The sequence below is a fragment of the Mauremys mutica genome, chromosome 25, assembly GCF_020497125.1.
Source record: "Mauremys mutica isolate MM-2020 ecotype Southern chromosome 25, ASM2049712v1, whole genome shotgun sequence".
Classification (NCBI taxonomy): Eukaryota; Metazoa; Chordata; order Testudines; family Geoemydidae; genus Mauremys; species Mauremys mutica.
Window position 1 is genome coordinate 12,395,103 of NC_059096.1, and position 27,979 is coordinate 12,423,081.

The 27,979-nt window shown below is 57.1% G+C and overlaps 1 protein-coding gene across 2 annotated transcripts in view; it reads right to left on the minus strand.

Annotated features, from left to right (window-relative positions):
• LOC123356421 (alpha-2-macroglobulin-like protein 1) overlaps positions 1-26,812 on the minus strand; it is a 79,727-nt gene extending 52,915 nt beyond the window's left edge. For both annotated transcript variants that reach the window (XM_044999665.1, XM_044999666.1), the window contains exons 1-10: positions 26,657-26,812; positions 25,893-26,082; positions 25,287-25,449; positions 23,967-24,019; positions 22,924-22,944; positions 21,940-22,093; positions 20,774-20,858; positions 20,378-20,486; positions 19,173-19,287; positions 13,501-13,610 (exon numbers count right to left, since the gene is read on the minus strand). In XM_044999665.1, the coding sequence (XP_044855600.1) occupies positions 13,501-13,610; positions 19,173-19,287; positions 20,378-20,486; positions 20,774-20,858; positions 21,940-22,093; positions 22,924-22,944; positions 23,967-24,019; positions 25,287-25,449; positions 25,893-26,082; positions 26,657-26,721 (1,065 nt within the window). In that variant the 5' untranslated portion in view covers positions 26,722-26,812. The remainder of the gene's footprint in view (positions 1-13,500; positions 13,611-19,172; positions 19,288-20,377; positions 20,487-20,773; positions 20,859-21,939; positions 22,094-22,923; positions 22,945-23,966; positions 24,020-25,286; positions 25,450-25,892; positions 26,083-26,656) is intronic.
• Between the last annotated feature and the right edge of the window lie 1,167 nt (positions 26,813-27,979).

A 27,979-nucleotide genomic window follows, 5' to 3' on the forward strand; every position in this document is an offset into this window, starting at 1 on the left:
CCAGGTCTATCGAGTGGGCTATACACAAGTCCCAGAGTCTGATGGTCTCCTGACAAAGGGGGGAAGATCAAGTCCCTCCCTGTTTGTTTATATAGTACATGACCGTTGTGTTGTCCGTAAACACTGAGACACCAAGGCCTTGTAAATGTTGCAGGAACGCCTGGCACGCTAGGCGGACTGCTGTCAGTTCTTGGACATTTATGTGCAGCGTCAGCTCCTGAGGTGACCAGAGGCCTTGCGTACGAAGGTTTCCGAGGTGTGCGCCCCAGCTGAGAGAAGACGCGTCCGTCGTCAGGGACACTGAGGGCTGAGGCGGATGGAACGGTAGCCCTGCACACACCAGGGAGGGAGTCAGCCACCAGTCTAGAGAGCCTAGCGTGCTCGGGAGAATGGTGACTATTGTGTCTATTGAGTCCCTGCTCGGGCGGTATACCGAGTTGAGCCAAGTTTGTAACGGACAGAGGCGGAGCCTGGCATATTTGGTTACGAACGTGCATGCAGCCATGTGACCCAAGAGACCGAGACAAGTGCAAACCGAGGTCGTCGGGAAATTCTGCAGACCGCGAATGATTGTTGCCATTGCTTGAAACTGCGGCTGTGGTAAGCAGGCCCTGGCTAGATTGGAGTCTAGGGTCGCTCCTATGAAGTCTAACCTCTGTGTGGGAACCAGAGAGGACTTCTCTATATTGATCACCAGGCCTAGACAAGTGAATAGGTCCCTGACGATGCCCACATGCTGGGTGACTTGTCTCTCGGAGGTCCCCCGGATGAGCCAATCGTCCAGATATGGAAACACGTGTATCCGACGTCGGCAGAGATATGCGGCAATCATGGCCATGCCCTTCATGAATACCCTTGGAGCTGTGGAAAGGCCAAAGGGCAGGACTGTGAACTGGAAGTGCTGAGGGTCGGCTACGAAGCGGAGGTACCTCCTGTGCGGAGGAAAAATGGCGATATGAAAATATGCGTCCTTCATATCGAGGGCGGCATACCAATCTCCAGGATCCAAGGACGGGATAATGATCCCCAGGAATACCATACGGAACTTCAACTTTACCACAAACTGGTTGAGTCCTCGCAGGTCTAGGATGGGTCTGATACCACCCTTCGACTTGGGGATTAGGAAATAACGGGAGTAAAACCCCTTGCCCTTTTCGTTCTTTGGCACCTCCTCTATAGCCCCCATGGCGAGGAGTGACCGCACCTCTTGCAAGAGGAATTGCTCCTGAGAGGGGTCCCTGAAGAGGGACGGGGTGGGAGGGTGGGGTTAAAACAAATTGGAGGTGGTATTCATATTCCACCGTGCGTAGGACCCAGAGATCCAAGGTTAACTGGTATCAGAGGGGTAGCCGTGTTAGTCTGGTTCTGTAGAAGCAGCAAAGAATCCTGTGGCACCTTATAGACTAACAGATGTTTTTGCAGCATGAGCTTTCGTGGGTGAATACCCACTTCTTCGGATGCAAGGTTAACTGGGACCATGCCGGGACCATGCCGGGAGGAAGTAGGAGAGACGGTTGGAGAAGGGAGGAGAAGGATCCTGGTCTGTAACTGGTATGCCGTCCTCGGGCGCACCTTCAAAAGTTAAATTTTGGTCCCGCTGGTGGTTTCGAGGGACCTTGATTTTGGCCCCTTTAAGGTCCTGATTGGCGTCTACGCCCACCTCAGCCGCGCCGTCTGTCAAAGTCCTGTCTGTTTCTAGGCACAAAGTACGGACGGGGAGGTTGGGGGCGGAAGGGCCTGCGTTGGGTCATTGGCGTGTGCATGCCTAGCAAACGCATTATGACCCTATTGTCTTTCAGGCTTTGCAGCCTAGGGTCAGTCTTCTGAAGAAGGAAGATCCAGGGAACTACAGGCCAGTCAGTCTCACCTCAGTCCCTGGAAAAATCATGGAACAGGTCCTCAAGGAATCAATTCTGAACCACTTAAAGGAGGGGAAAGTGATCAGGAAGAGTCAGCATGGATTCACCAAGGGCAAGTCATGCCTGACTAACCTAATTGCCTTCTATGAGGAGATAACTGGCTCTGTGGATGAGGGGAAAGCAGTGGATGTGCTATTTCTGGACTTTAGCAAAGCTTTTGATACAGGCTCCCACAGTATTCTTGCCAGCAAGTTAAAGAAGTATTGGCTGGATGAATGGACGGTAAGGTGGATAGAAAACTGGCTAGATGGTCTGGCTCAACGGGTAGTGATCAATGGTTCCATGTCTAGTTGGCAGCCGGTATCAAGTGGAGTGCCCCAAGGGTTGGTGCTGGGGCCGGTTTTATTCAATATCTTCATTAATGATCTGGAGGATAGTGTGGACTGCACCCTTAGCAAGTTTGCAGATGACACTAAACTGGGAGGAGTGGTTGATACGCTGGAGGGTAGGGATAGGATACAGAGGGACCTAGACAAATTAGAGGATTGGGCCAAAAGAAATATGGTGAGGTTCAACAAGGACAAGTGCAGAGTCCTGCACTTAGGACGGAAGAATCCCATGCACTGCTACAGACTAGGGACCGAATGGCTGGGCAGCAGTTCTGCAGAAAAGGACCTAGGGGTTATGGTGGACGAAAAGCTGAATATGAGTCAACAGTGTGCCCTTGTTGCCAAGAAGGCTAACGGCATTTTGGGTTGTATAAGTAGGGGCATTTCCAGCAGATCGAGGGATGTGATCATTCCCCTCTACTCAGCACTGGTGAGGCCTCATCTGGAGTACTGTGTCCAGTTTTGGACCTCACACTACAAGAAGGATGAGGATAAATTGGAGAGAGTCCAGCGGAGGGCAACAAAAATGATTAGGGGGCTGGAGCACATGACTTATGAGGAGAGGCTGAGGGAACTGGGATTGTTTAGTCTGCAGAAGAGAAGAATGAGGGGGGATTTGATAGCTGCTTTCAACTACCTGAAAGGGGGTTCCAAAGAGGATGGATCTAGACTGTTCTCAGTGGTAGAAGATGACAGAACAAGGAGTAATGGTCTCAAGTTGCAGAGGGGGAGGTTTAGGTTGGACATTAGGAAAAACTTTTTCACTAGGAGGGTGGTGAAGCACTGGAATGGGTTACCTAGGGAGGTGGTGGAATCTCCTTCCTTAGAGGTTTTTAAGGTCAGGCTTGACACAGTCCTGGCTGGGATGATTTAGTTGGGTTTTGTCCTGCTTTGAGCAGGGGGTTGGACTAGATGACCTCCTGAGGTCCCTTCCAACCCTGAGATTCTATGATTCTCCGAGAAGAGGCCTTTACCATCGAACGGCAAGTCCTGGATGCTGTACTGCAGCTCAGCCGGGAGGTTGGAAACCTGAAGCCATGAGATATGCCTCATGGCAACACCTGAGGCCAGAGTCCTGGCTGCTGAGTCGGCTGCATCGAGCGAAGCTTGGAGGGAAGTTCTGGCCACCTTTTTTCCTTCCTCCAAGAAGGCCGTGAACTCCGGGCGGGAATCCTGAGGGAGTAGTTCCGTAAATCTCCCCACCTCCGCCCATGTGTTGTAATTATAGCGGCTGAGGAGGGCTTGTTGATTCACCACCTGGAGCTGTAAGGCACCTGCCGAGTACACCTTACGGCCGAGCAGGTCCATTTGCCTAGCCTCCTCCGATTTTGGGGCTGCCGCCTGCTGGCCATGGCGTTCCCTCTCATTAACTGACTGAACGAGGAAGACACCTTAGAGGGCACCATATATTTACACTCGACTCCCCTGGCCGTAGGTGGGATGGAGGCCGGCAATTGCCATATAGTGTCGGCATTGGCCTGGATGGTATGAATAAACGGTAGGGCCACTCTGGTGGGAGCATCCGCCGACAGAATGCTCACTACTGGGTCCTCCACCTCTGGGACCTCCTCCACCTGGAGGTTCATGTTAAGTGCTACCCTCCTGAGGATGTCCTGGTGGGCCCTCAGGTCAATTGGAGGAGGGCCCGAGGAGGATGTCCCTGCCACCGCCTCGTCGGGAGAAGAGGAAGAGGAGACACCTGGGACGAGAGGGTCCTGCGTGGCCTTTTGCTCCTGAGCAACCTCCTGCTCCGGGAGGACTGGGGAGTCCGGTGGGTGGACTGGAGCTTCCTCCATACCAGCTGGAGGGGGACGGCTGATTGTCGCCTCTGGCACCCGGTGCTCTGATGGTGCCGAGCGGGACGGGACTACTGGTGCCCCTTGGGCCTGATGGTATGCCCAAGGCGTCCAGAAGGACCACTGGTGTGGGCCTAGGTCCTGGGCCTGTGTCTCTTGGAAGACCCCGGTGGGCACATCGGACTCGCGGTCCTGCGCATAATAGCTGTCCGCGCGGGACGACTCTGAAGCGTGTCTGGATTGTCATGGAGGAGCAGAGAGGCCCAGAGCAGAGTCCCTGTCTCTAGCTAGCCTATCTCTACTCGGCACTGGAGACCGGTACCGGAAGGCATACCAGTACCAGGAGGCATACCGGTACCGGGAGGAATACCGGTACCGGGAACGAGATTGGGACCTGTGACCGGAACGGTGTCGGGAGGTTGACCGCAATCTCGAGGCTCGGCGTCGGGAGCGGCTACGGGAGTCATGGTGCCTGGAGTGGTGCTGGGAGCTGGAGCGGTGCCGAGAATAGCGGGCCGGTGACTGGGATGCCGACCGAAGCCGGGAGTGCGACCGGCACCGAAGAGGAGAACGGTGCCGGGACTGCGAGCGGCGACGGGAGTGGGAGCGCCGTCGGGACCTGGAACGTCTGCGGGACTGTGATCTTGAACGGTGCTGGTCTGCTGTGCCAAAAGAGGGTGGCCGAATCAAGGCCGGCTTGCCTATAGACTGTATCGCTCGCTCCGGCGGTGCCGGGGGCGGAGGCAGCGTCAACTCTATCATTGAAATCAGATCCCTCACCGTTGAGAACGTCTCCGGCGTGGACGGGATAGTAAGCTCTACCACGGGTCTAGCCGGGGAGCTGACAGGCACCAGACTCGACGGCCCTTGTGGGACCAGAATAGACGGTGCCATTGTCGTCGGTGCTGAGGCAAGTGTCAGCGCCAGGCGGTCCGACTTGGACAAGCTCTCTGGCTGCGGTGCAGGTGGCACGGAAGCAGCAGGAGTCTTAGTCTTTCTCGACCTCAGGGAGAGGGAGCGGCATCGAGCCGGCCTCGGTGCCGGTGACGGGTGGTGCCGAGGAGCCTTGGACATACCGGCGCGGTCTGGTGCCGAGGAGGTGCTTCTGCTCGAAGAGTGACCAGCGCTCGGTGCCAAAGGCGGAGGGGTGAGAGCCGCCTCCATGAGGAGCTGCTTTAGCCTGATGTCCCGCTCCTTTTTTGTTCTTGGCTTAAAAGCCTTGCAAATGTGGCACTTAGCTGTCAGGTGCAATTCCCCGAGGCACTTCAGACAGAAGTCATGCGGGTCTCCTGTCGACATCGGCTTGCGGCAGCCCGAGCACAGTTTGAAACCCGGTGAACCGGGCATGGGCCCCGGCACTGGGTGTGGGGAAGGGGCTATTCCCCAAACTCCTCTTAACTATATTATACTAAATATACTATAAAGTGATACACTAAGTTGAACTATATAAAAAGTTTTTAACTATATACACAACAAGGAACGAGAGAACTACGAGTAGCTAGGGAAGTGGAGGTCAGCTAAGCCGCGCTCCACTGTTCTGACAACCGATACGGGCAGTAAGAAGGAACTGAGGGGCGGATGGGTCGGCAGGGGTATATATCCGGTGCCATAGCGACGCCACTCCAGGGGGCGTCCAGCCGACCCACCGAGTATTGCTAGGGTAAAAATCTTCTGACGAACGTGCACGCAGTGCGCGCACACCTAATTGAAATCGATATGAGCAAGCACTCGAAGAAGAACAAACACCTACAAGATCTTTATCAAGCATTCTTACAACTACAGTACCCACCTGCGGAAGCGAGGAAACAGATTGAGAGAGCGAGACAGGTACCCAGAAGTCACCTACTACAAGACAGGCCCAACAAGGAAAATAACAGAACACCACTGGCCGTCATGTACAGTCCCCAGCTAAAACCTCTCCATTGCATCATCAAGGGTCTACAAGCTATCCTGGAAAATGATCCCTCTCTCTCACAGGCCTTCGGAGGCAGGCCAGTCTGCGCTTACAGACAGCCCCCCAGCCTGAAACAAATACTCACCAGCAACTACACACCACACCACAGAAACACTAACCAGGAACCAATCCCTGTAACAAACCCCATTGCCTACTCTGTCCCCATATCTACTCTAGCGACACCATCAGAGGACCCAACCACATGAGCCACATCATCAGGGACTCATTCATCTGCACATCTACTAATGTGATATGTGCCAGCAATGCCCCTCTGCCATGTACATTGGCCAAACCAGACAGTCTCTACGTAAAAGAATAAATGGACACAAAACAAAAGCCAGTCGGAGAACACTTCAATCTCCCTGGACATTCTATAAGAGATTTAAAAGTAACCATAGTTCAACAAAAAAACTTCAAAAACAGTCTTCAAAGAGAAACTGCAGAGCTACAATTCACTTGCAAATTTAACACCATTAATTTGGGCTTGAATAGGGACTGGGAGTGGCTGGCTCACTGCAAAAGCAACTTGCCCTTTCTTGGTATTGACACCTCCTCATCAATTATTGGGAATGGACCACACCCACCCTGAATGAATTGGCCCTGTCAACTAGGGTGACCAGATGTCCCGATTTTATATGGACAGTCCCGATTTTGGGGGCTTTTTCTTATATAGGCTCCTAATACCCCCCATCCCGTCCTGATTTTTTACACTTCCTATCTGGTCACCCTACTGTCAACACTAGTTCTCCATTTGTAAGGTAACTCCCTTCTCTTCAAGTGTCAGTATAATAATGCCTGCATCTGTCATTTTCACTCCATGCATCTGAAGAAGTGGGTTTTTTACCCACGAAAGCTTTTGCCCAAATAAATCTCTTAGTCTTTAAGGCGCCACCAGACTCCTCGTTGTTTTCCTAAGTGTAGTACTGTCATGGAGTATGGGGGAGTCAGGCCCTGCACCCCTCCTCCTGGGACTCACAGTGACTCTCAGCCAGCCAGTAAAACAGAAGGTTTATTGGACAACAGGAACGCAGGATACAGCAGAGCTTGTAGGCACAACCAGGACCCCTCAATCTGGTCCTTCTAGGGGTTCAGGGTGCTTGGATCCCAGCTTGGGATTCCCTGAATTCCACCACCCAGCCCAAAACCGAAACTGCCCCAAACCCTCTTTAGCAGGCCCTCTTCCTTTGTCCAGCTTCCCGGGCAAAGGTGTTTTCTCCCCTTCCCCCCTGCCTGGCTCAGGTTACAGGCTCAGGTCCTGTCCCTCACCTAAAGTCACCCCCTGCTCTCCCAGCCCCCACACAGACAGTTCCTACTCCATCACAAGTACCTCATGCTGGTCTTTAATTAATTTAATCTTGTTGATTTCAGACCAATTCTCTAATTTGTCAAAGTTGTTATGAATTCTAATCCTGTCCTCCAAAGTGCTAGGAACCCCTCTCTGCGTGGTGTCATCCACACATTTTAGAAGCACACTCTCCATTCCATTGTCCAAGTCTTTAATCACAATACTGAGTAGTACCGGAGCCAAGACTGACCCCTGTGGGACCCCACTAGACACGTCTTCCCAGAGTGCAGCAAAAAGACGGTTACTCACCGTTGTAACTGTTGTTCTTCGAGATGTGTTGCTCATATCTATTCCAGTTAGGCGTGTGCGCGCCGCGTGCACGCTCGTCGGAAGATTTTTACCCAAGCAACACTCGGTGGGTCGGCTGGGTGCCCCCTGGAGTGGCGCCGCTATAGCGCCGGATATATACCCCTGCCGACCCGTCCGCTCCTCAGTTCCTTCTTGCCGGCTACTCCGACAGTGGGGAAGGAGGGCAGGTCTGGAATGGATATGAGCAACACATCTCGAAGAACAACAGTTACAAAGGTGAGTAACCGTCTTTTCTTCTTCAAGTGCTTGCTCATATGCATTCCAGTTAGGTGATTCCCAAGCCTTACGTAGGCGGTGGGGTCGGAGTGAGACGTGGCAGAATGTAAGACCGCTGAGCCAAAGGCTGCATCGTCTCTGGATTGTTGCACCAATGCATAGTGGGAAGCAAAGGTGTGAACAGAAGACCAGGTAGCCGCTCGACAGATTTCCTGGATAGGAACATGGGCCAGGAAGGCGGCAGAAGAGGCCTGTGCCCTCGTAGAGTGAGCAGTGAGATGGCTAGGCTGAACCTGAGCAAGCTCGTAGCATGTCTTGATACATGATGTCACCCAAGACAAGATCCACTGAGAAGAGACTGGCATGCCCTTCATGCGATCTGCTACTGCCACAAAGAGCTGGGGCGAACGCCGGAAGGGTTTCGTCCGCTCTATATAGAAAGCAAGAGCCCTACGAACGTCCAGGTTATGAAGATGCTGTTCCCGGTGTGATGCGTGTGATGCGTGTTGGAAAGAAAACCGGGAGGAAGATGTCCTGGTTTACATGAAAAGCCGACACCACCTTAGGGAGGAAGGAGGGGTGTGGCCGAAGCTGCACTTTGTCCTTATGGAAGATCGTATACGGCGGGTCAGCCGTCAGGGCGCGAAGCTCAGAGACTCGTCTCGCCGAAGTGATAGCGACGAGGAAGGCCGTTTTCCAGGACAAATATAGAAGGGAACACGTGGCCAAAGGCTCGAAGGGGGCTCCCATAAGCCTGGCCAAGACCAAGTTCAAATCCCAGGTAGGGGTTGGACGCCGTACCTGTGGGTACAACCATTCTAGCCCCTTAAGGAAGCGGGAAACCATCTGATTAGAAAAAACAGAACGTCCACCCTCACCGGGCTGGAAGGCCGAAATTGCTGCCAGGTGCACCTTCAAGGAGGAGACCGCGAGGCCCTGCTCCTTGAGGGACCAGAGGTAGTCCAATATCTTTGGAATAGACACCAGGTGAGGGTCGAGGTCGCTCTGAGCGCACCAGTGGGTGAAACGTTTCCACTTGGCAAGGTAAGTCAATCTGGTGGAAGGTTTCCTGCTCCCTAGGAGCACCTGCTGTACCGCAGCAGAACAGTTCCGCTCCGCTTGGGTCAGCCACGCAGGAGCCAAGCTGTGAGGTGAAGGGACTGCAGGTCCGGGTATTGAAGCCTGCCGAAGTCCTGCGTTATGAGATCCGGCCATAGCGGCAGGAGAATGGGATCCGCCACTGATAGGTCGAACAGCAGAGTGTATCAGTGCTGTCTCGGCCATGCTGGTGCAATGAGAATAAGGTGAGCCCTGTCCCTCCGGATCTTGAGCCGCACTCTGTGAATGAGAGGGAATGGAGGGAAGGCATACAACAGGTGATTCGTCCACGGGAGGAGAAACGCGTCTGAAAGGGAGCCCGGAGAGCGTCCCTGGTAAGAGCAGAACCGGTGGCATTTCCTGTTCTCTTTGGAGGCAAAGAGGTCTATTTGGGGAAAGCCCCACGTCTGGAAAACTGTACGAATGACATCAGGACGAATGGACCACTCGTGAGATAGGAATGACCTGCTGAGATGGTCTGCCAGTGTGTTCTGTACTCCCGGGAGAAACGATGCCACTAAATGAATGGAGTGGGCTATGCAGAAGTCCCACAGTTGCATTGCTTCCTTGCAAAGCAGGGGGGAGCGCGCCCCTCCCTGCTTGTTTATGTAGAACACCGTTGTCGTGATGTCTGTGAAGACGGACACGCAGCATTCTTGGAGATGGGTTCGAAATGTCTGGCACGCCAGGCGAACCGCTCTCAGTTCCCTGACATTGATATGCAAGGCCAGCTCGTGGGGTGACCAGCGGCCCTGAGTGTGTAGACTGTCGAGGTGCGCACCCCACCCCAAGGCAGAGGCGTCTGTGGTCAGCACAATGGAGGGTTGGGGAGGGTGGAACGGGACTCCGGCACACACTACCGCTGGGTCCAACCACCAGTTGAGGGAGTCGAGGGTTGACCCCGGGATCGTGACCACCGTGTCCAGAGTATCCCTGTGCGGCCGGTATATGGCGGCAAGCCATGCTTGAAAGGGGCGAAGCCGGAGCTTCGCATACAGGGTCACTAAAGTGCATGAGGCCATGTGGCCTAGCAGGCTGAGGCAGGTACGCACCGACGTTGTCAGGAAGGACTGGAAGCTTCGAATGACGGAAGTCACAGTCTGAAACTGAGGCAGAGAGAGGCAGGCTCTGGCCAGATTGAAGTCCAGGACCGCGCCGATGAATTCTATCCTCTGTGTTGGAGTCAAGGTAGACTTCTCGGTGTTGATCATAAGGCCTAGTCTGTGAAAAAGGCCTGTGACCACGGACATGTGCTGCGACACTTGTTGGTGGGATCTTCCACGTACCAGCCAGTCACGGGCGGTAAGAAGGAACTGAGGAGCGGACGGGTCGGCAGGGGTATATATCCGGCACTATAGCGGCGCCACTCCAGGGGGTGCCCAGCCGACCCACCGAGTGTTGCTAGGGTAAAAATCTTCCGACGAGCCGTGCACGCGGCACACGCACACCTAACTAGAATGGATATGAGCAATCACTCGAAGAAGAACTATTGATTATGGGGGTTTCAACCAGTTGTGCACCAACCCTACAGTAATTTCACTTAGACAAGTGATTTTCAACCAGGGGGCCAGGGCCTCCTGGGGGGCTGCAAGCAGGTTTCAGGGGGTCCAAAAAGCAGGGCCAGTGTGAGACATGCTGGGGCCCAGGGCAGAGGGCTGCAGCCCCACCACATGGGGCAATTGCCCTGCTTGCTACCCCTTCGCGCTGGCCCTGGCTTTTATATGCAGAAAACCAGTTGCTGTGGCACAGGTGGGCTGTGGCGTTTTTACAGCATGTTGGGGGTGGGGTGGCTCAGAAAGGAAAAGGTTGAGAACCCCGACGTAGACCACGTTTCCCTAGTTTGCTTATGAGGATGTCAAAAGCCTTACTACGAACAGGATATATCGAGCTATTGCTTCCCCCCTCCCACTAGGCCAGGAACCCTGACTGCTAGACGTGGCTTTTCTTACTGAGGCCTTTAAAATCTCCCCTATTGCTCCTCAAGGAGCCAACAAAGGGCGTCTGGGAGTTCAGAAACGGTCCGATCGCCTGGTGCTGTGCCTGTCGGTGCGGGATGCAAAACGAGATCCAGCACTGTCAGCAGCGGCGCGGAAGGACCCGTGCGATGGATGCTGAGTGTGGGAAATGGACGTCTGGGCCACAGGTGTGGGTAGCAGAGGAACTGAGGAGAGCGGCACCTGGTGCAATGAAGGCGAGAGCTCCGGGCGTGATGCGTCGGTGCAGCAAACAGTGGTGCCGAAAGCACCCGCAGCAGTACCAGCAGCAATGACTGTGCCGCAAGCAGTGGTGCTGAGAGGCCACCACCAAGTGAAATCCTCTCTGGGCACCAAGGGACGAGCCAGCAGTGGAACCAAGGACTCAGGACTCCTGCTCTCTGGGCGCCAGAGGGACCAGGGATTGGCCTCAAGCTGCCCTTCTCAAGTGACACAGAAAGAGGAGACGTAGCAGGCACCTGAGGAGGAGATCTACTCCCATGCTCCTTGGCAGGATGGCATCCATCACACTCGAGGTCGCTAACCGGGGCAGGCACAGCCTTAGAGGCGGAAGAGGTGGCTGCCAGGGTACTTTTACCCAAGGGTGATCGGTCCTAGGAGGATCTTGCATCTCTTCAGGGACTGAGCCTGGCCTCCTAGACTTCTCCAGCAGAAATCCCTTCTGTCTAGTCTCCCTGGATTTCACAGCCCGTTTGGGGAGGGCTCTGAAGTCCCTGCACTGCTCTCTAGCGTGTGTCTGTGAACCCAGACAATACAGACACTTACAGTGTCTGTCGTTCCGGGCATGGCAGACCCACACGAGGGACATAATTTAAATCCTGGGGACTAAACCCCCCTGTACCTGGAAAAGACAGAAACTGCTCACCTCACTCCCCCATACCAGGATTCATAGAGTCAAAGGGCAGAAGGGACCATTGTGATCATCCAGTCTGACCTCCTGCATAGCTTAGGCCAGAGACCTGCCAGAGCCAGCCTGTTAGAAGAACATCCCGTCTTCATTTACACATTGTCAGGGATGGAGAATCCATCACGAACCTCAGTAAAGTGTTGGTTAATTACCCTCACTATAAAAAATTTACACCTTATTTCTGGTTTGAATTTCTCTAGCTTCAACTTCCAGCCATTGGATCGTGTTTGACCTTTCTCTGCTAGACTGGATATTTGTTCCCCGATATTCACAAATTGTAATCAAGTCACCCTTTAACCTTCTCTTTCTTAAGCTAAATAGATTGAGCTTTTTGAGTCTCTCACTATAAGGCATCTTGTCTAATCCTTTCACCAGTCTTGGGCAGAGCCGCCCAGAGGATTCCGGGGGCCTGGGGTCTTCGGCGGCGGGGGCCCCTGCTTCGGCGGTAAGTCGGTGGCGGGGAGTCCTTCCGCTCCGGGACCCGCCGCCAAAGTGCCCTGAAGACCCCCAACAGGGGCCCCCAGCCGCCGAGTTACCGCCGAAGCGGGGGCCCCCGCCGCCGCAGTGCAGCCGGGTCTTAGGTGGTAATTCAGCGGCGGGGGGCTCCGGCCGCGGGTCTTCAGGGCACTTCGGTGGCGGGTCCCGGAATGGAAGGGCCCCCCGCTGCCGAATTACCGCTAAAGACCCGGCTGCACTTTGGCGGCAGGTCCCGCTTCGGTGGTCGGCGGCGGGGGGTCCTTCCGCCACGGAGGGGAAGGACCTCTCACCGGCGAAGACCGGGAGCAGAAGAAGCTCCGGGGGCCCGGGCCCCGCAAGAGTTTTCCGGGGCCACCGGAGCGAGTGAAGGACCCTGCTCCAGAGGCCCTGAAAAACTCTCGTGGGGGCCCCTGCGGGCCCCAGGGCCTGGAGCAAATTGCCCCACTTGCCCCCCCGCCCTGGTCTTGGGGCTCTTCTCTGAACCCTCTTCAATTTATCAATATCCTTGTTGAATTGTGGGCACTGGAACTGGACACAGTGTTCCAGCATCAGTTGCTCCCCTGCCAAATACAGAGTATCCGACTCGAGAGTCCCCTGTTTATACATCCCCGAATCGCATTAGCGCTTTTGGCCACAGCGTTGCACTGGGAGCTCATGTTCAGCTGATTATCCACCATGACCCCCAAGTGTTTTCCAGAGTCTCTGCTTCCCAGACTAGACTCCCCCACCTTGTACGTATGGCCGACAGTCTTTGCTCCGAGGAGAGGGAGTCTGCAACTGAATTCCTCCCTACAACAGGAGAGTTCAGCTAAATTAACTAAACCGCTATCTCCAGTAACAATTATTAACTATCAAAAATTACTATTTACAAAACGTAAAGAGAAAAACTTCAGCGGAGCAGGAGACCGGACACTGCTGCTGGCTCTGTCCCAGAGGCCGTAAGAAGGAACTGAGGGTTGGCTGGTTGCTCAACCCCCATTGTGCCCTCGGGAAGGGGGGCTTGAGGACATGGAGAGCACAGCTAAAGCATCCGATCTCCAGTGCATGGGGCACATGGGCACCAGAAGTGCAGCACATCCAGCAAGCAGTCAACATCAATGGAGGTTACAGTGTGGTACAGACATATCCCACTCTGTCACACCGGTAATCCCATTACCTTGCCAGTGTAGGGGATTCCAGCCTTGTAGGTAGCATCAGTGTCCTCAAAGGTCACCATAGGGATTTTAGACATGATGTTGCAGTGCTTGGTCGTGTTGAACTGCACCCCTAGCAGGAGAGGGAGGGTTGATGGAAGGAAGGTGCCAGGAGCAACACCAGAGTTCAGGCTTCATCCCAGATTTCTCTCCATAACAATCCGCCCAGCCATTTCTACCCCCTCTCGCTATGGACTGGAGGGTGTGATTGAGGGAGAATTTGGGAGGTTTGGCTTGGGTCAGAGAAGGATTTTCCTGGGGAATCTGGAAAAGGACAGTTACCTGTTCCGTAACTGGCGTTCTTCGAGATGTGTTGCTCCTGTCTATTCCACAGTAGGTGTGCGTGCTCGCCACATGCACTGGTGCTGGAAGTTTTTCCCCTAGCAGTACCCATACTGGGGGAGCACCAAGGTGACCCCTGGAGTGGCCCCTGTATATCGCGCTATAAGGGGCGCCGCGGGCTCCCCCCACCCTCGGTTCCTTCTTGCTGGACAACTACGAGAGAGGGGAAGGAGGGAGGGGTGTGGAATAGACATGAGCAACACATCTCGAAGAATGCCAGTTACGGAACAGGTAACTGTCCTTTCTTCTTCGAGTGATTGTTCCTGTGTATTCCACAGTTGGCCGGGACTGAGCACCGCCCTACCAAACCCGGCGTCATCCCGTGCTTGGGAGACGATCGCATAGTGTGAGGAAAAAGTGTGGACAGAGGACCACGTGGCAGCCCTACAGATGTCCTGGATCGGGACATGGGTTACATAGGCGGCCAATGAGGCTTCAGCTCTCGTGGAATGTGTCTTCATGATAGGCGGCAGGGGAACCCCTGCCAAGTCGTAACACATGCGTATGCACGAGGTGATCCAGCGGGAAAGGTGCTGGTTGGAAACTGGTTGCCCCCTCATCCGCTCGGCCGACGCAACAAATAATTGCAAGGACTTCCTGAAGTGCCTGGTTCGGTCGAGGTAGAAGGCCAGCGTGTGTAGGCCATGTTCCTCATTGGAGGAATGGGGCTTAGGACAGAGTACTGGTAGGAAAATGTCCTGATCCATATGGAAGGTGGAGACCACCTTTGGGAGAAAAGTGGGATGTGAGCGAAGCTGGACCGTATCTTTGTGGAAAACCGTATGCGGGGGTTCCGAGGTCAAGGCCCTAAGCTCCGAGACGCTATAGGCTGAGGTGATAGCCACCAAGAAAGCCACTTTCCATGACAGGTGAGACCAGGAACACGTGGCCAAGGGTTCAAAGGGAGGACCCGTGAAGCCGGATAACACTAGGTTCAGATCCCAATGTGGAACCGGGGCCCTGGCGTACAGGAATGCACAATTTAGGCCCTTTAAAAAACAGGAGGTCATCTGATGGGAGAACACCGATTGACCTTTCACCTGAGGGTGGAAGGCCGAAATGGCTGCTAAATGAACCCTGACTGAGGCAGGAGCTAGCCCTTGGGTCCTAAGGGACAGGAGGTAATCGAGAATAAGATGGAGGGATGCGGATGATGGGGAGGCACCCCACTCCCCTGCCCACCTGGAGAACCTAGACCATTTGGCGAGGTACGTCCGCCGTGTGGATGGCTTTCTGCTCTCCAGCAGAATTCATCTTACGTACTTCGAACACCTTCCCTCCTCCTCGTTTAACCATGGAGCAACCACGCTGTCAGGTGGAGCGCAGCCAGGTTGGGATGGAGAAGGCATCCCCTGCTCTGGGAGAGGAGGTCCGGATGAAGCGGCAGCCTTCGTGGTGGGGGGGGGGCGCTAAAAGCTGCAGAAGGGTCCCGTACCAATGTTGACAGGCCCAATCCGGGGCTATGAGGATAACCCTCGATCTGCTTGCCTTTACTTTCTGCAGAACCTTGCCTATCAGGGGGAAGGGTGGAAAGGCATAGAACAGTTGGCCTGATCACCGGAGGAGGAATGCCTCCGAGATCACCCCCCTTTCTGCCCCTGCCCTGGAGCAGAACTGGGGGCAGCGTCTGTTCTGGGCGGGTGTCCGTGGCAACAGGCCCGGTGGCCCCCCACAAAGAGTCAAAACCGTCTCTTCCCCTGCCTCTTGTCCTTCGAGGGGCCTGGTCACGGGACTGATGCTGAGACTTGCGTCTCTGCTCCCTCGATCACTTAGGAGGGGGTTCATATCTACCCCTAGCGGGGGGAGCGGAGGTCTGCGGCCTAGGTTTGTCCTTTGCTGGCGGGACATATAGGCCCAGAGTTTGCGGGGTGGTACAGGAGTCTTTCATCCCATGCAGTTGAACATCGGTTTAGTCCACAAATAGCGCTTTCCTGTCGAAGGGAAAGTCCTGCATCAGAGACTGAGACTCTGCAGACAGACCAGACAGGAGAAGCCATGACACCCTTCGCATGGATATGGCTGGCACTATAGAACGGGCTGCCGTGTCCGAGGCAGCTTGGAGGGCTGCTTTTACCACTGCTGCCCCTTCCTCAACCAGAGCCTTGAACTCTTTCTTGCCCCGCTCCGGGAGAAGAGGCTCCAACTTCGGTAGAGACCCTCACAAGTTAAAATCATAGCGGCTCAACAGGGCTTGGTGATTGGCCACCCGAAGTTGAAAGCTCACAGAAGAATGAACTTTCCTGCCAAAAGAATCAAGTCTCTTGGCATCTTTGTCCTTGGGGGTGGTGCAGGCTGGCCATGGGGTTCACAATGGTTGACTGACTCCACCACCATGGAGTTAAGTGCCGGGTGGGAGTACAGGTACTCATGTCCCTTAGCCGGAACAAAGTACTTTTTCCCTGCTTTCTTGGAGATGGGCACCAAGGAAGCTGGGGTCTGCCTCAGGGCAGTCCATATGTTGGCCACACCTTGGTGAAGGGGTAAGGCCACACGGCCCGGTGCCGAGGAGGACAGAACATTGAAAAGGGTGTCCGATGGCTCCTCCATGTCCTCAGCCTGGAGTTGGAGATTCGAGGCTACCCTTTTGAGCAGGGGCGGCTCTAGCTATTTCGCCGCCCCAAGCACGGCGGCACGCCGCGGGGGGCGCTCTGCCGGTCGCTGGTCCCGCGGCTCTGGTGGACCTCCTGCGGGAGGTCCACCGGAGCCGCCTGCCGCCCTCCTGGTGACTGGCAGAGCACACCCTGCAGCATGCCGCCCCAAGCACGCGCTTGGCGTGCTGGGGCCTGAAGCCGCCCCTGCTTTTGAGGAGCTCCTGGTGAGTTTTAAAGTCCTCTTGAATAACAGACGGAGGTGCTGCTATTGTCTCCTCCGGTGCCGGCGAGGGGGCCGGTCCGGCAACCAGAGCTTCGGGAGGTGCCGCTGGGTCAACTCCCAAGACTGAGTCTGGGCCTGGTGCCGCCAGTTCGATGCCCGTCGACTTCTGACTCTGTCGAGGGGGACACACCGAATGGGTCTGGGACACCCCAGCTACTGAGCAGAGTCTCGCCTGGGCAAGCAATTGCGGTGCCCCTTGCCACTGACTGGCTTGGGTCCTGAGTGGTGCAGGCTGCTCCTAGGGCCCGGTACGGCTTGGGGGTGGGCGGCTGGGTGCCGAGGCCGTGGTCGCCATTGACCACACGGTGCCGTAGGAGTGGCGGGAGCATCTACAGTCATGCCGGTGCCGACTTCGAGATCTGGACCTCGACGCCAATGAGGAGCAGCACTCGACCAAAGTGCTGTTCTCATAGTTGTCCCGGTGATCGTAGCTTCGACACTTCGGTGCCGGTAATGCCCGAGGAGAGCTCTGTCTATGGTGTCTAGTGGAGCGGGCACTTGAACCCGAGCGTCCATAATGATGGCGTTGGGATCTGCTCCTGTAGCTCCTATCTGAAGAGGAGCGTCGACGTCGCTTGGCTCGGTGCCTGTGCTCCTGACAGTGAGTGGAGGACCTTCGAGACTCCCGCGAGGGTGAGTCAGCCAGCCTGACCGGAGTGGAGGGCTGACGCGAGCTATGTGAGGACCTCATCGAACGGGGCGGTGCACGGTCCTCAGAGCGCAGGCTGTCTCTTGCCAGGGAGGGCTGATGTGCTCCCAACGGCGGCTTCCCTCGGGACCGGGAACCTGTCTTGGGCGGCGCACCTGGCACTGGAGAGGATGTCACGCACGGCCTGTATGGCGTCCGAGGTCGACGGCATTCAGGACCAAACTACTCCGCTCAGTGCAGGTCGGAGGTCGGGGTCCCCAGGGGGATCGTGGGCTGCCCAACTCGGGTCCGGCCTCACCCCTGTCCTTCTATCGATGCCGCTGAGTCTTCCCTTGCTTCTTAGTGGGTGAGCAGTGCTGACTGGTGGAGGGCGCCTCGCTCCACACCAAGGATGAGGCACCTGGTGCTGAGTCCGATCAGCGCGCCAGTGCCGGGGCCAACGCACATTCCATTAGCAGGGCCCAGAAACGGATCTCTCTCTCACATTTTGTTCAAGGCTTGAACAACCGACAGATCTTACAACGATGAGTCTCACGCAAGCAGCAAAGACACTGAGTGTGCGGGTCGCTTCTGGGCATAGAACTGCGACAGGACTTGCAAGACTTGAAGCCTGGGGCATGGGGCATGCCCCACACCAGGCAACTAACTAAAGGAGTTATCCAACTATGGAGATGATGAGTACTACTAAGGCTACCAGAAGGGCTGCAGCAAGGCTGGAGCACAAAGTTCCAGCTACCTCCACTGGTGGCAAGAAGGAACTGAGGTTGGGGGGAGCCCGTTGCTCCACTTATGGTGCGATATAGAGGCGCCACTCCAGGGGTCACAGCAGTGCTCCCCACCTAGGGGTATTGCTAAGGGAAAAACTTCCGACACCAGTGCACGTGGCGAGCACGCACACCTACTGTGGAATACACAGGAGTAATCACTCGAAGAAGAACTAGAAAATTTAGTAAAAGCAGCAAAGAATCCTGTGGCACCTTATAGACTAACAGATGTTTTGCAGCATGAGCTTTCGTGGGTGAATACCCACTTCGTCGGAAAATTTAGATTCACCTTCCATGGGGCTTAATCCCAAACCAGCCACATGACATTTGCCAGCAGGGTCTCCTGGCTCTGCGGCCCTTTCCCCAGCTCCTTACTGAACGGCCCCAGAGCTGACCCCACACACAGGCCTCTCGGCACAGGGCCTGCCCCCAGAAAGGGCCGTTTTCAGAAGTGCCCAGTGACCCGTTGCCGTTCTGGACCTGCTCTCCTCCAGCCACTTCACCATCGCTGATGTCAGCACCCGAGGGTAACATTGTAGCCACCCCACAGTTACAGTTTTCAGCCAAAGGGGTGTCGCTGCTCTGGAAATTAGGATTCTGCTGGGTTAAATGTGGAGTTATCTGGGTTCGTTACTAAGCGATTAGCACTTGCAGTTTTGAACGCTAAGCACTAACGTCACTGAGGCCGTGACTCAGGGCCCAGTGACACAGGCTGGGCCGTCACTCCGCTCTGCCAGCTCAGTCCACAGCCAGAGGCCACTCGCGGGAGGGTGTTTAGTCTTTGCATGAACGTGCCCAGGTCTGAACTCCTCATGAGGGATCGATCCCAGTGATGGGCTGAACCAGAACCCCAGATCCAACCCCCCAACGCTACCTCTGGGCCCATCTCTAAAGCAGCTGGGCTACAAATGACATGACCACATGTGCAAGTGAGACCCTCTGCCCCTGGGGGTTTAGTGCTGGGGGCTGCCTGGGGGTGTGCACGTGCGCTTGATTTCAGTCCCACCTGTCCCGTCCTCCACGAGAGACGCCTTGGCCTGCAGGATCATCCCATAGCCAGAGTCGGTCGGCACTAAGCGAGCCATCTCCACCTCTCTGGAAAAGCAGCCGTTGCTGTCAGTCTGGAGGGAGAGAATCAGAGCCCATTAGCAGCAGCTCTGCACCAGTCTCCGCAGGTGTCAGCTCAGTGGGGGTCTCATCGGGTTTGGCCTGGTTAGTGCTGGGACGGGAGACACTCAAAGAAAACCTGGGTGCTGAAGTCAGCAGCAGGGGGCGCTCTCACCTTGGGGTCAGCCCTGACACCAGTACCCCAGCGCGGCGCTAGGGGGCGCTGTGCAGCTGGAGCTGCTGTGGGTGGAATGAGACGTAAAACAGGCCCTGGCCACTCGTGCCCATTACAGATCCCCTGGTGCTTGTCCCCCATCGTCATGGTAATGCTGGCTGATTCCAATCAGCCCCCACAGCCCCCCAGGGACTGAGAGCATTCAGGGAGATCTGCCCCCACCTAACGAGAGCTGCTGATGAGGACGAGCAGCCCCGTAACCTGGGGCACTAGCCTAGGTCTGGAGAGACCTGGGGGCAAGTCCCTGCTCTGCTGCAGGCTGCCTGCAAGTCGCTTTGAGTACGGCTCCAGCAGAAACCCCCTGCGGCCGCGAGTCTGAGCCCAGCCCTGCTGTCCCCACTTGTGCTGTGGGGCTAAACCAGCAGGTCAATGGTTGGGTCCAGGCGCTAGACTCGGGGAGGGAGGAGGGTCTCGGAGCCCAGGCTCCAGCCGAGTGTCTACTCTGTTCCTTCAGCTCCGTGGCACAAGCCCCAGGCAGCAGAGCTGGGCTAGGAGACGCTGCTGCAGGGTTTTTGCTGCGCAGACGGACCCTGAGCATCTCTGAGCCTCAGTTCCCCATCTGTACAATGGGGACAGGAGCCTGGCCCGCCTCCCGGGGGCTAGGAGGGTAAGTGAGGCACTGAGATAGTGTGGGGAAGGGGGGGCCGTAGAAGTCCCTAAGCCCTGCTACACAGCTGCCAATTCCCACCCCCAGCCTGCCAGATGGGGACCCAGATGGATCCAGAGCCTGATTCGCCTGCACTTACACCAATGTCACCAACATCATCACGGCAGATCACGGCCCCCCTCTGGCCAGTGTAAGAAAACCATGGAGAGGAGCCTCCTCCAGCAGCATGTCATGTACCTGCCCCCTCCCCAGTCATGCTCACCTGGCCAGTAAGCTCCGTGCACAGAACCCCGTACCAGGGATCTTCTGATATTTCCTTCCGACACAGGCTGGCCTGGACCCTCCCCAGGACGGGCTTCCCGTAGGTGTCTCTGGTTAGCAGAGGGGAGGGAGAGGGTAAGTGGGAGGGTAAGTGGGAGGGGAGGGGAGGAGGCCAACGCCCCTGCCCATGGGGGGGTCCATGCTGGGGTGGGGCTGGTCGTGTGGGTGGAGTGAGAGCCCCAGAGAGCCCTGCCTGGCCATGAGCATGGGGCAGAGGGGGGCGCAGGCAGGGAAGGGGCAGGTCAGATCCTGACCTGGGGGGTGGGGGTGGGGAGTCAGGCCCAGGGCGGTACCAGCCCACCCTTTATCGGCCCAGCAGGGCTGCTGTCACACTCACCGGCCGCACACCCGCAGCAGGAGCATCTCATCCAGCACCGTCATCACGGGGGGCAGCTCCAGGGTCACTTCAAACTTGGGCAGCACTGGGGGCAGAGAGGGGTTGGGTGAAACCGACCCGCAGTCCCGGCTCGGGGGTTTCATCGCGATCCTCGGCCTTGGAGCTTCTCCCCAGGTCATGCAGCCCCCACCAACCTGCCGGCTGGGCGGGAAGGGGAAGGGCCCGGAAATGGAGCAGGGCTGGGCAGATGCTGCAGGCTGCAGCAGTAGGGTTGCCAGGTATCGGGTTTTCAACTGGGATGCCTGGTGAAAAGGGACCCTGGCGGCTCCGGTTGGCACCACAGACCGGGCCGTTAAAAGTCCGGTCGGCAGCGCAGTGGGGCTAAGGCAGGCTTCCTGTGTGCCTTGGCTACGTGCTGCTCCCAGGAGCAGCGGCATGTCCTGCCTCCAGCTCCTACCCATAGGGGCAGCCAAGGGGCTCCATACGCTACCCCCGCCCCAAGCACCCGTGAGGGGTCGGGGTGGTGAGAGGCAGTTAGGGGGTCAGGGGCAGGTGTCTGAGGCAAGGGTGGTGGTAGGTGGCAGCTGTTTCAAGGGAGACATCAGAGCTGTTCTCTCCCCCTCCCCCACAGGAGCCAGAGGAGGTTTTGGGGGGGGAGGATGGAGAGGGGGCCGCTAACATTTCTCACCCCCTCCCAGCAACACCAGCTCTGGGGAGGCGGTGCTTGTGTGAAGAGCCCCTTGTGCTCCAGGAGGAGCAGAGGTGGGGCTGGGGGGCACGGGGCAGATGGGCTGGGGCTGGGGGGGTGGGTTCTGGGCTGGGGCTGGGGGGACAGAGTTAGATGCTGGGGGGTTGGTGAGAAGCTGGAAGCTCCGTCCTATCCGGCAGCCAGCGAGCTCCTGCAGCAGGAGCTGGGATCAGCTCCCGCGATAACTTTAGTGACACGGTAACTGACCCCGTCCACATCCCACAGACACTGGGGGGAGGCGGGCGGGGCGAGGGGGCTGCAGAAATCCAAAGTCAGACCAAAAACATGAAACAGTCATGGTTCTCACTCATGATGTTGGACCCACAGACACCTCGCCCCAGGGAGACTCAGGAATCCCCCTCCCGCCCCACGTGCCGGAGCCACGGCCTTGGTCGCTGCCCTGGGCCCCGCTGCGCACCGTATTCCTCCACGCTGAACGAGTGCCTCGTCCCCTGCGCCTCGATGGCGTACGTCCCCAGGGCCGGCTCTGCAGACAGCGGGAGGGACAGATCCACGATGCCCTGCTGCGGAGTCACATCTCGCCACTGGGCGATGCGGTTCCCGCTGGGATCCTGGCACACGGACACGCCCTGCTCAGCCGCTGCCCCCACACACGGCTCGTCCCCGGCAGCCCCCGAGAGCCTCGTGCTGCCGACGGGGGCTGGATCGACGCCCGGGGGCTCAAATCCTTCTCCTTAGCCTGGAGCAGGCACCGCCGGGCAGCCGCTGGGTAAGGGGGCCCCTGCTAGCGCCCCTCAGCCCTGACCCGAGGGCACCACCCCTGGGGGGAACAGGCTCCCGAGGGACACCCCATCTCCAGCCTGGACAAAGCCAGGGGACGAGCCATAGGGACTGTTTCCATCTCAGTGCTAGGCCTCTGTGGGTATGTTCCCTGCCCCACTCTCCCCACACAGCCTCCCCAAACCCCCATCCCTCCCCTCTGCCCCTGCAGCTCCCAGAGACCCTCCCTCCTCCCCTGCCCTTCCCCCATCAGGCTCCCAAGGGAGCTCCCCGCTGAGTTCCCCACTGGCTGATCAAGTCGCTGCCTGACCCAGAGTCGGGGCTGGGAACATTTGGAGTGAGCGACTCAGGCAGGGATCCCAGCCAGGCCCAAACCCACCTGCCTCCCGGGCAGACACCCCCAGACACTGCAAACTCGGGGTGGGGAGGACGTACTGCGATGGCACAAATGTCCCCTCCCTGCCCCCCATGGGGCCCAGCCCAGAAACGCCCTGTGCTCTGGGACCCTTTGCAGCCCCACAGCAGGGCAGAGGCTCTAGGGCTGGATTGCTGGACACTGGTCACAGCCCAGACTCCTCTGGGATCCCCCCACTGAACACCCCCGGGTGCCCTCGGATGAGCCAGACAGGAAGAGGAGGAGGCTGGAGAGGCACAGACTGACCTGCACGGTCACCAGGGGCAGCTGCAAAGCAAACAGACAGGAGGTGGCTGGTTAGAGGGACAGGAAACACCCCCCACTGCCCCCGGGGTCTGCCTGTGACCTCCCCAGGGCCGGGGTGTCTCTGGGGCCATGGGGGATCATGGGGACAGCAGCGGGGGTGACCGAGGGAGCAGGGACAGGGAGGGGAGCCCATGAGGCTGGAGCCCTCGCACCTCCCGTGCCCCACTCCGCGGTGGCGGGTACAGGGCAGTGGGTGGCTGGTCTGTGCATGGAGGAGCAGGGCGAGATGCTGGGGTCTCTGCCAAGGGGCAGTCTAAGGACCGGGGGTCTGCGCTGCAGCCAGTGCCCGGGCGAGGTGGCTGGGAGGGGAGCTGTCAATCTGTATTTCCACACTGGGCCCGATTCTGCCACCTCACTCAGCGCGCAGCACGGTTAGGCTGAAAGGTGCTAATGACTGTCATCGGGGGGGGCACCCACAGCCAATCACAGACTGCACTAAAGCCAGTGGGTGCCCAGCGCCCTCACTCCGGCTCCATGCAATGTGCAATCTACCCTCTGCGCAGTGAAGAGACTGCAACCAACAGAGGCCACTGCCCAAGGCAGTGGGCTCTGAAGCCCAGGGGGCTGCTCCACACGGCTGTTTTCAGCAGGCCAGCACAAGCCCTGCTACTGCAAGGCTGTTACCTGCCCTGGGAGACTCGCCCCCTGCAGCAGTGTAGAGCAGGGTGGCGGCTGAGGCATTCCCAGATACCGGAGATCCCGGTACTTCCAGGATTGGTGTGGGCCTGTCCCCGCTGGCGTGACCTTGCACACTCGGTGTGTGTGAGTTCACGCCAGCAGGGGCGGAGCAGTGCGCTCTGCCAAATGGCGCCCCCCATCCAATACCAGACACAAGCATGCACGGGACGGGGGCAAACCACCCATGAAGAGGACTGTCTGATTTCAAACCGGATGAATGGCCTGGCTGGTGTAGACAAACCTAACGTGTCCAGTGCACCAGGGCCCTGTTACCCTGCCCGCCCTCTCCTACCCCCAGCTCTCACCTTCCGGGTAATGGGAACGAAGTCTTTGTCCAAACTGACGATTCGAAACTTCACTGCAAAGGAGCAGAGGCAGAGGCGGGAATCAGCCCCGGCTTGGTTTGTCTGAGTGAATTCCCAGCTGGGGAAGGTGCCAGCCGGACGCCCCGGGCACTGATGGCCTCTGTGAACCCGCAGAATGGGCCCAGCCCGGGCAGTGCAGCACCAGCTTCCCCCCGCTGCCCTCTGCCATGAGCCCCGGCCCTGCCCTGCGTGGCTGGAGGCTGCCCGGGGAGGCCGATCGGTGCTGTCATAGGTTTATTCCCCATTTTGAACTTTAGCGTTCACAAGATGGGGACCTGCATGGACTCCTTTAAACTAAAATCTTAGTTTAGATCTGGTTCTTGCTGCCACCAGTCAAGTTTTACGTGTCTGACACACTCCCTGTTCCCCCAAAACTCTCCCTGGGGAACACAGATTCAAACTTGAATCTCAACACAAAGGGAAACAACCCATTTCCCCCCTCCCCTCTCCTAGTGCTTAGGAGAGATACCTGGATTCAAATTCCTTGAATCAAAACAAAGAGGGATTCACTTTTCCCCCCTCCCCTTCCCCTGAAAATCCAAACAAGGAAGAAATCAATCAAGTTCTAAAAAGAAAAGATTTTATTAAAAAGAAAGAAAGAAAGTACACTATCTCTGTAATACCAGGATGGAAAAATACAGGGTCTAACTTATAAACCTGGAGAGGCTCTCCCCTCTCCTCCTTTCTCAGAATAATCAAAGTAACAGCAAACAGAAAGAAAGATATTTCTTCAGCAAACACACAATTGCAAATGCAGAAATTAAATTAGAAGACTAGTCCGCCTTTCTAATACTCACTAGACTGAATAGAAGAAAATACTTCAAGAAAACTTGGAGAACTTGAAGATATGTCTGGCCTCTCTTAGATCCAAAAAGAGAACGAACTCAAAACAAAGAACACAGACAAAGGCTTCCCTCCACAGAGATTTGAAATTATCTTGTCCCTTGATTGGTCCTCTGGTCAGGTGTTCATCAGGTTACTGAGCTTGTTAACCCTTTACTATCTGTTATGACAGGTGCCCACTGCAGTGTCTGTGCCATCGCGAAGGACAGGCTGAGACCCCCACTTGGTTCCAGAGAGGTCCCCAAACAGGCCTCAGGCTTTGGACCTCTTCTCCCCTGGGGCCGGGTGCAGACAGGGGCCTAGAAGTGAGAGTCCCGAATCCCTCGCTAGGCCCCCAGCCCAGCCCCGGAGCCCGGGAGTCCGTCCCAAGGGCCTGGGGCCCCAGGAAACTCCCTCCAGCAGCTCCTGCCCTCTCACCTGTCTGTCCCGGCTTGTAGACGGCCTTGTCTGTCTGCACAAAGGTCCCGGGCTGCAGCGCCCGCAGCAGCACCTTCTTCCGCTCAGAGAACTGCAGGGCATCTCCCCGGATCGAGACATGCAGCTCTGCCACTTCCTGCTGCCCCCCGGACGGGGCTGGAACCTGCACACGGGGACCCCAGCAAGGCCACAGCGGCCGGTAACGGGCCGGTCGTGGCGCAGACCCGTTATTGCATGGGGGGACAGTGGTGTTTGTGGGTCCCTGTTCCTGCCCCCCCAACCACAGGAACCCCCATCCCCAACCTGGGGGGACCTGAATGGGAGGGAGCATGAACCTGGGGCGCTCGGTGGAGTCGGAAGCCAGGGCGCTCTGTGCCCCCCCACCCCATCCCCGCTCCCCCCTGCCTGTCGCTGCTGAGGGATGGGCTCGAGTTCTGTGGCTACAGCTGCCCATTGAGTGGCCAGCTCCCTGCCCATGGCCAGTCCCCTGATCCCTGCTGTGCCCGGGGCCTGAGGCTGGGCTGGGGCTGCAGACCCGGGGCTGACGGGCTCCGTGCCCAGGGCCAGTGCCCAGGGCCGTGCCCATGGCTGCGGGCGGGGGCTCACCTGGAAGCGCACGTTCTCGTGCAGACGGGGCTCCCGGACCTCTCTCTCCAGCAGGGTGATAGCACTGGGCCCATCCCCCCTCTCCAGCCGGACGCTCACCCGGACGGTCTCGTTGAGGTCGCCGAGATGAACTGACACCGTCCCCGTGTGCGGGTGGTAGAGCTCGGCTGGGCTCACCACCACATAGTGCCTGGGGAGGGGAAAGCACCGGGGCAGTGGGGGAGGGCACAGCCCAGAGCCTCCCCCAGGACCGGGGGGTGACTCCCGATTTCTGAGTGTCCCCCCTGCTGGGACAGGGCTGGGTCGATGGTGCTGGAGGCTGATTCGTTTCTCTAACCATAGGGCGGGGCAAGGCAAGGCCTCCCCGCTCCTTCCCCCACCCCAGCCTGCCTCCCGTGGAGCTGGAGGGGCCCAGGGGGCGCAGAGAGGGGCTCAGTCCCCCTCCATCCCCGGCCTCTCGGCTGCTCGGTCTGCCCAGAAGGGGGCAGCTAGTGGTGCTGAGAGTGAGCAGAGACCCCTGTGCACGGCGGAGGATGGGGGGGGGGGCTGGTTAGTCTGGGGCTGTGCTGAGCACCTGAGCCCTTTGCCCGGTTCTGCTGAGACATTGGTTTAACGCGCTGGGTTCGTGGGTAATTACTGTTCTATTGCACTGGTGCCTAGAGGCCCAGCCCGGCCTGGCCCCCTGCGCTGGGGCTGGACAGACCCACAGGCAGAGACAGGCCGAGGCAGACACGGACAGACAGACAGACACGAACAGGGCTTACGGCTCTGCAGACGTCCCAGCTGTGAGGTGCAGGAGGAGCAGCAGGCAGGTTACTGGGGCCCCCATTCCTGGGGTGCAGGCAGACGGGCAGGCGCAAGGGGACACACACGTCACCTCTCTCTGGGTCCTTCTTCCTCCCTCTCCCCCACGCTCTGTGCTGGAGACCAGCCTGCTCTGCCCTGATACAGACTCTGGAGCCGGAGCTTCGCTTTGATCCGGGGTAAACAAGGGACGTGTCAGGTCTCTGGCAGGACTGGGGGATGCAGCTGGGACAATATTTACCCACCACCCCCAGCTGCTGGATTCGAGGCTCTGGCCCCTTGCATTGGTCACACGGCAGGGGGTGGGACCCCTCTGGGGGTCGGTGGTGGTGCAGTAGCCGGGATGCTGGGGAAGCCCTGGCAGGAGCAGGGGGGAGGAGCTTGCTGAGAAATGAGTTTGTAACCCCTCTGCCAGGTGGGGCCGGCAGGAACCAGGGCCAGGTTCAATATCTAGAGGTTCAACAAAACAACGCAGAAGTGGCTCAAGCCCCCACCCAGTAACCTGGGAAAATTACAGCCCACCCTTGGGTTCCTCTGGGAGGCAATACTGCCCCACTTGCAAGCACAGAGTCTGAGTGCAGAAAGGAAACGTTTAATGAAAGGAGGGAAGTCACCTGACATTAATTAGGGGAAACGTCACAAGCAGGATTCATAGACATAGAACTGTGAGCAGGACGCCGACCTCAGGGTGCCTGGGGCAGAGTCTTCTGCCGTCTGCCTCATGTTCTGGAGTTCTACAACCACAGCTCCTGTTCTGTGCCCCTCTCTGCTCCCTCACCCCACCCCACTCCCAGTGGTTGTCCTGGGTCAGTGAGGACGCAGGGTTCAGAGGTGCAGCTGTGTGAGTTCACCTCCCCCCACCCCAGGAAGAAGGCACCTTGTTTGCTCTGCCATCTGAGCGCTTGTGCTGGCTGGCCGCCTCGCCAGAACACCAAAATAAAAGTCATATAATTTAAATGAAAATCTAGGATTGTAACTGGAATGCAGAGTCTTGGTTACCAAGTATTTGTAACTTAACTTTCATGTGTTTAGGAAATGCTGAACAGTTCTTTTGCGGGGGTTTTCTGTCTGGTAGTTTAAATAAATAACCAAAATAAGTGAAACTGGTGTGATTATATTGCATTATTTTAACAAGAAATATGCAGAATTTTGGATTGTTTGGTGCAGAAGTTTAGATTTTTTGGTGCAGAATTCCCCCAGGAGTAAGTCTATAAGTACCTACACGGGGGATAAATATTGGATAACAGACTCTTCAATTTAGCTGAGAACAGCATAATACGATC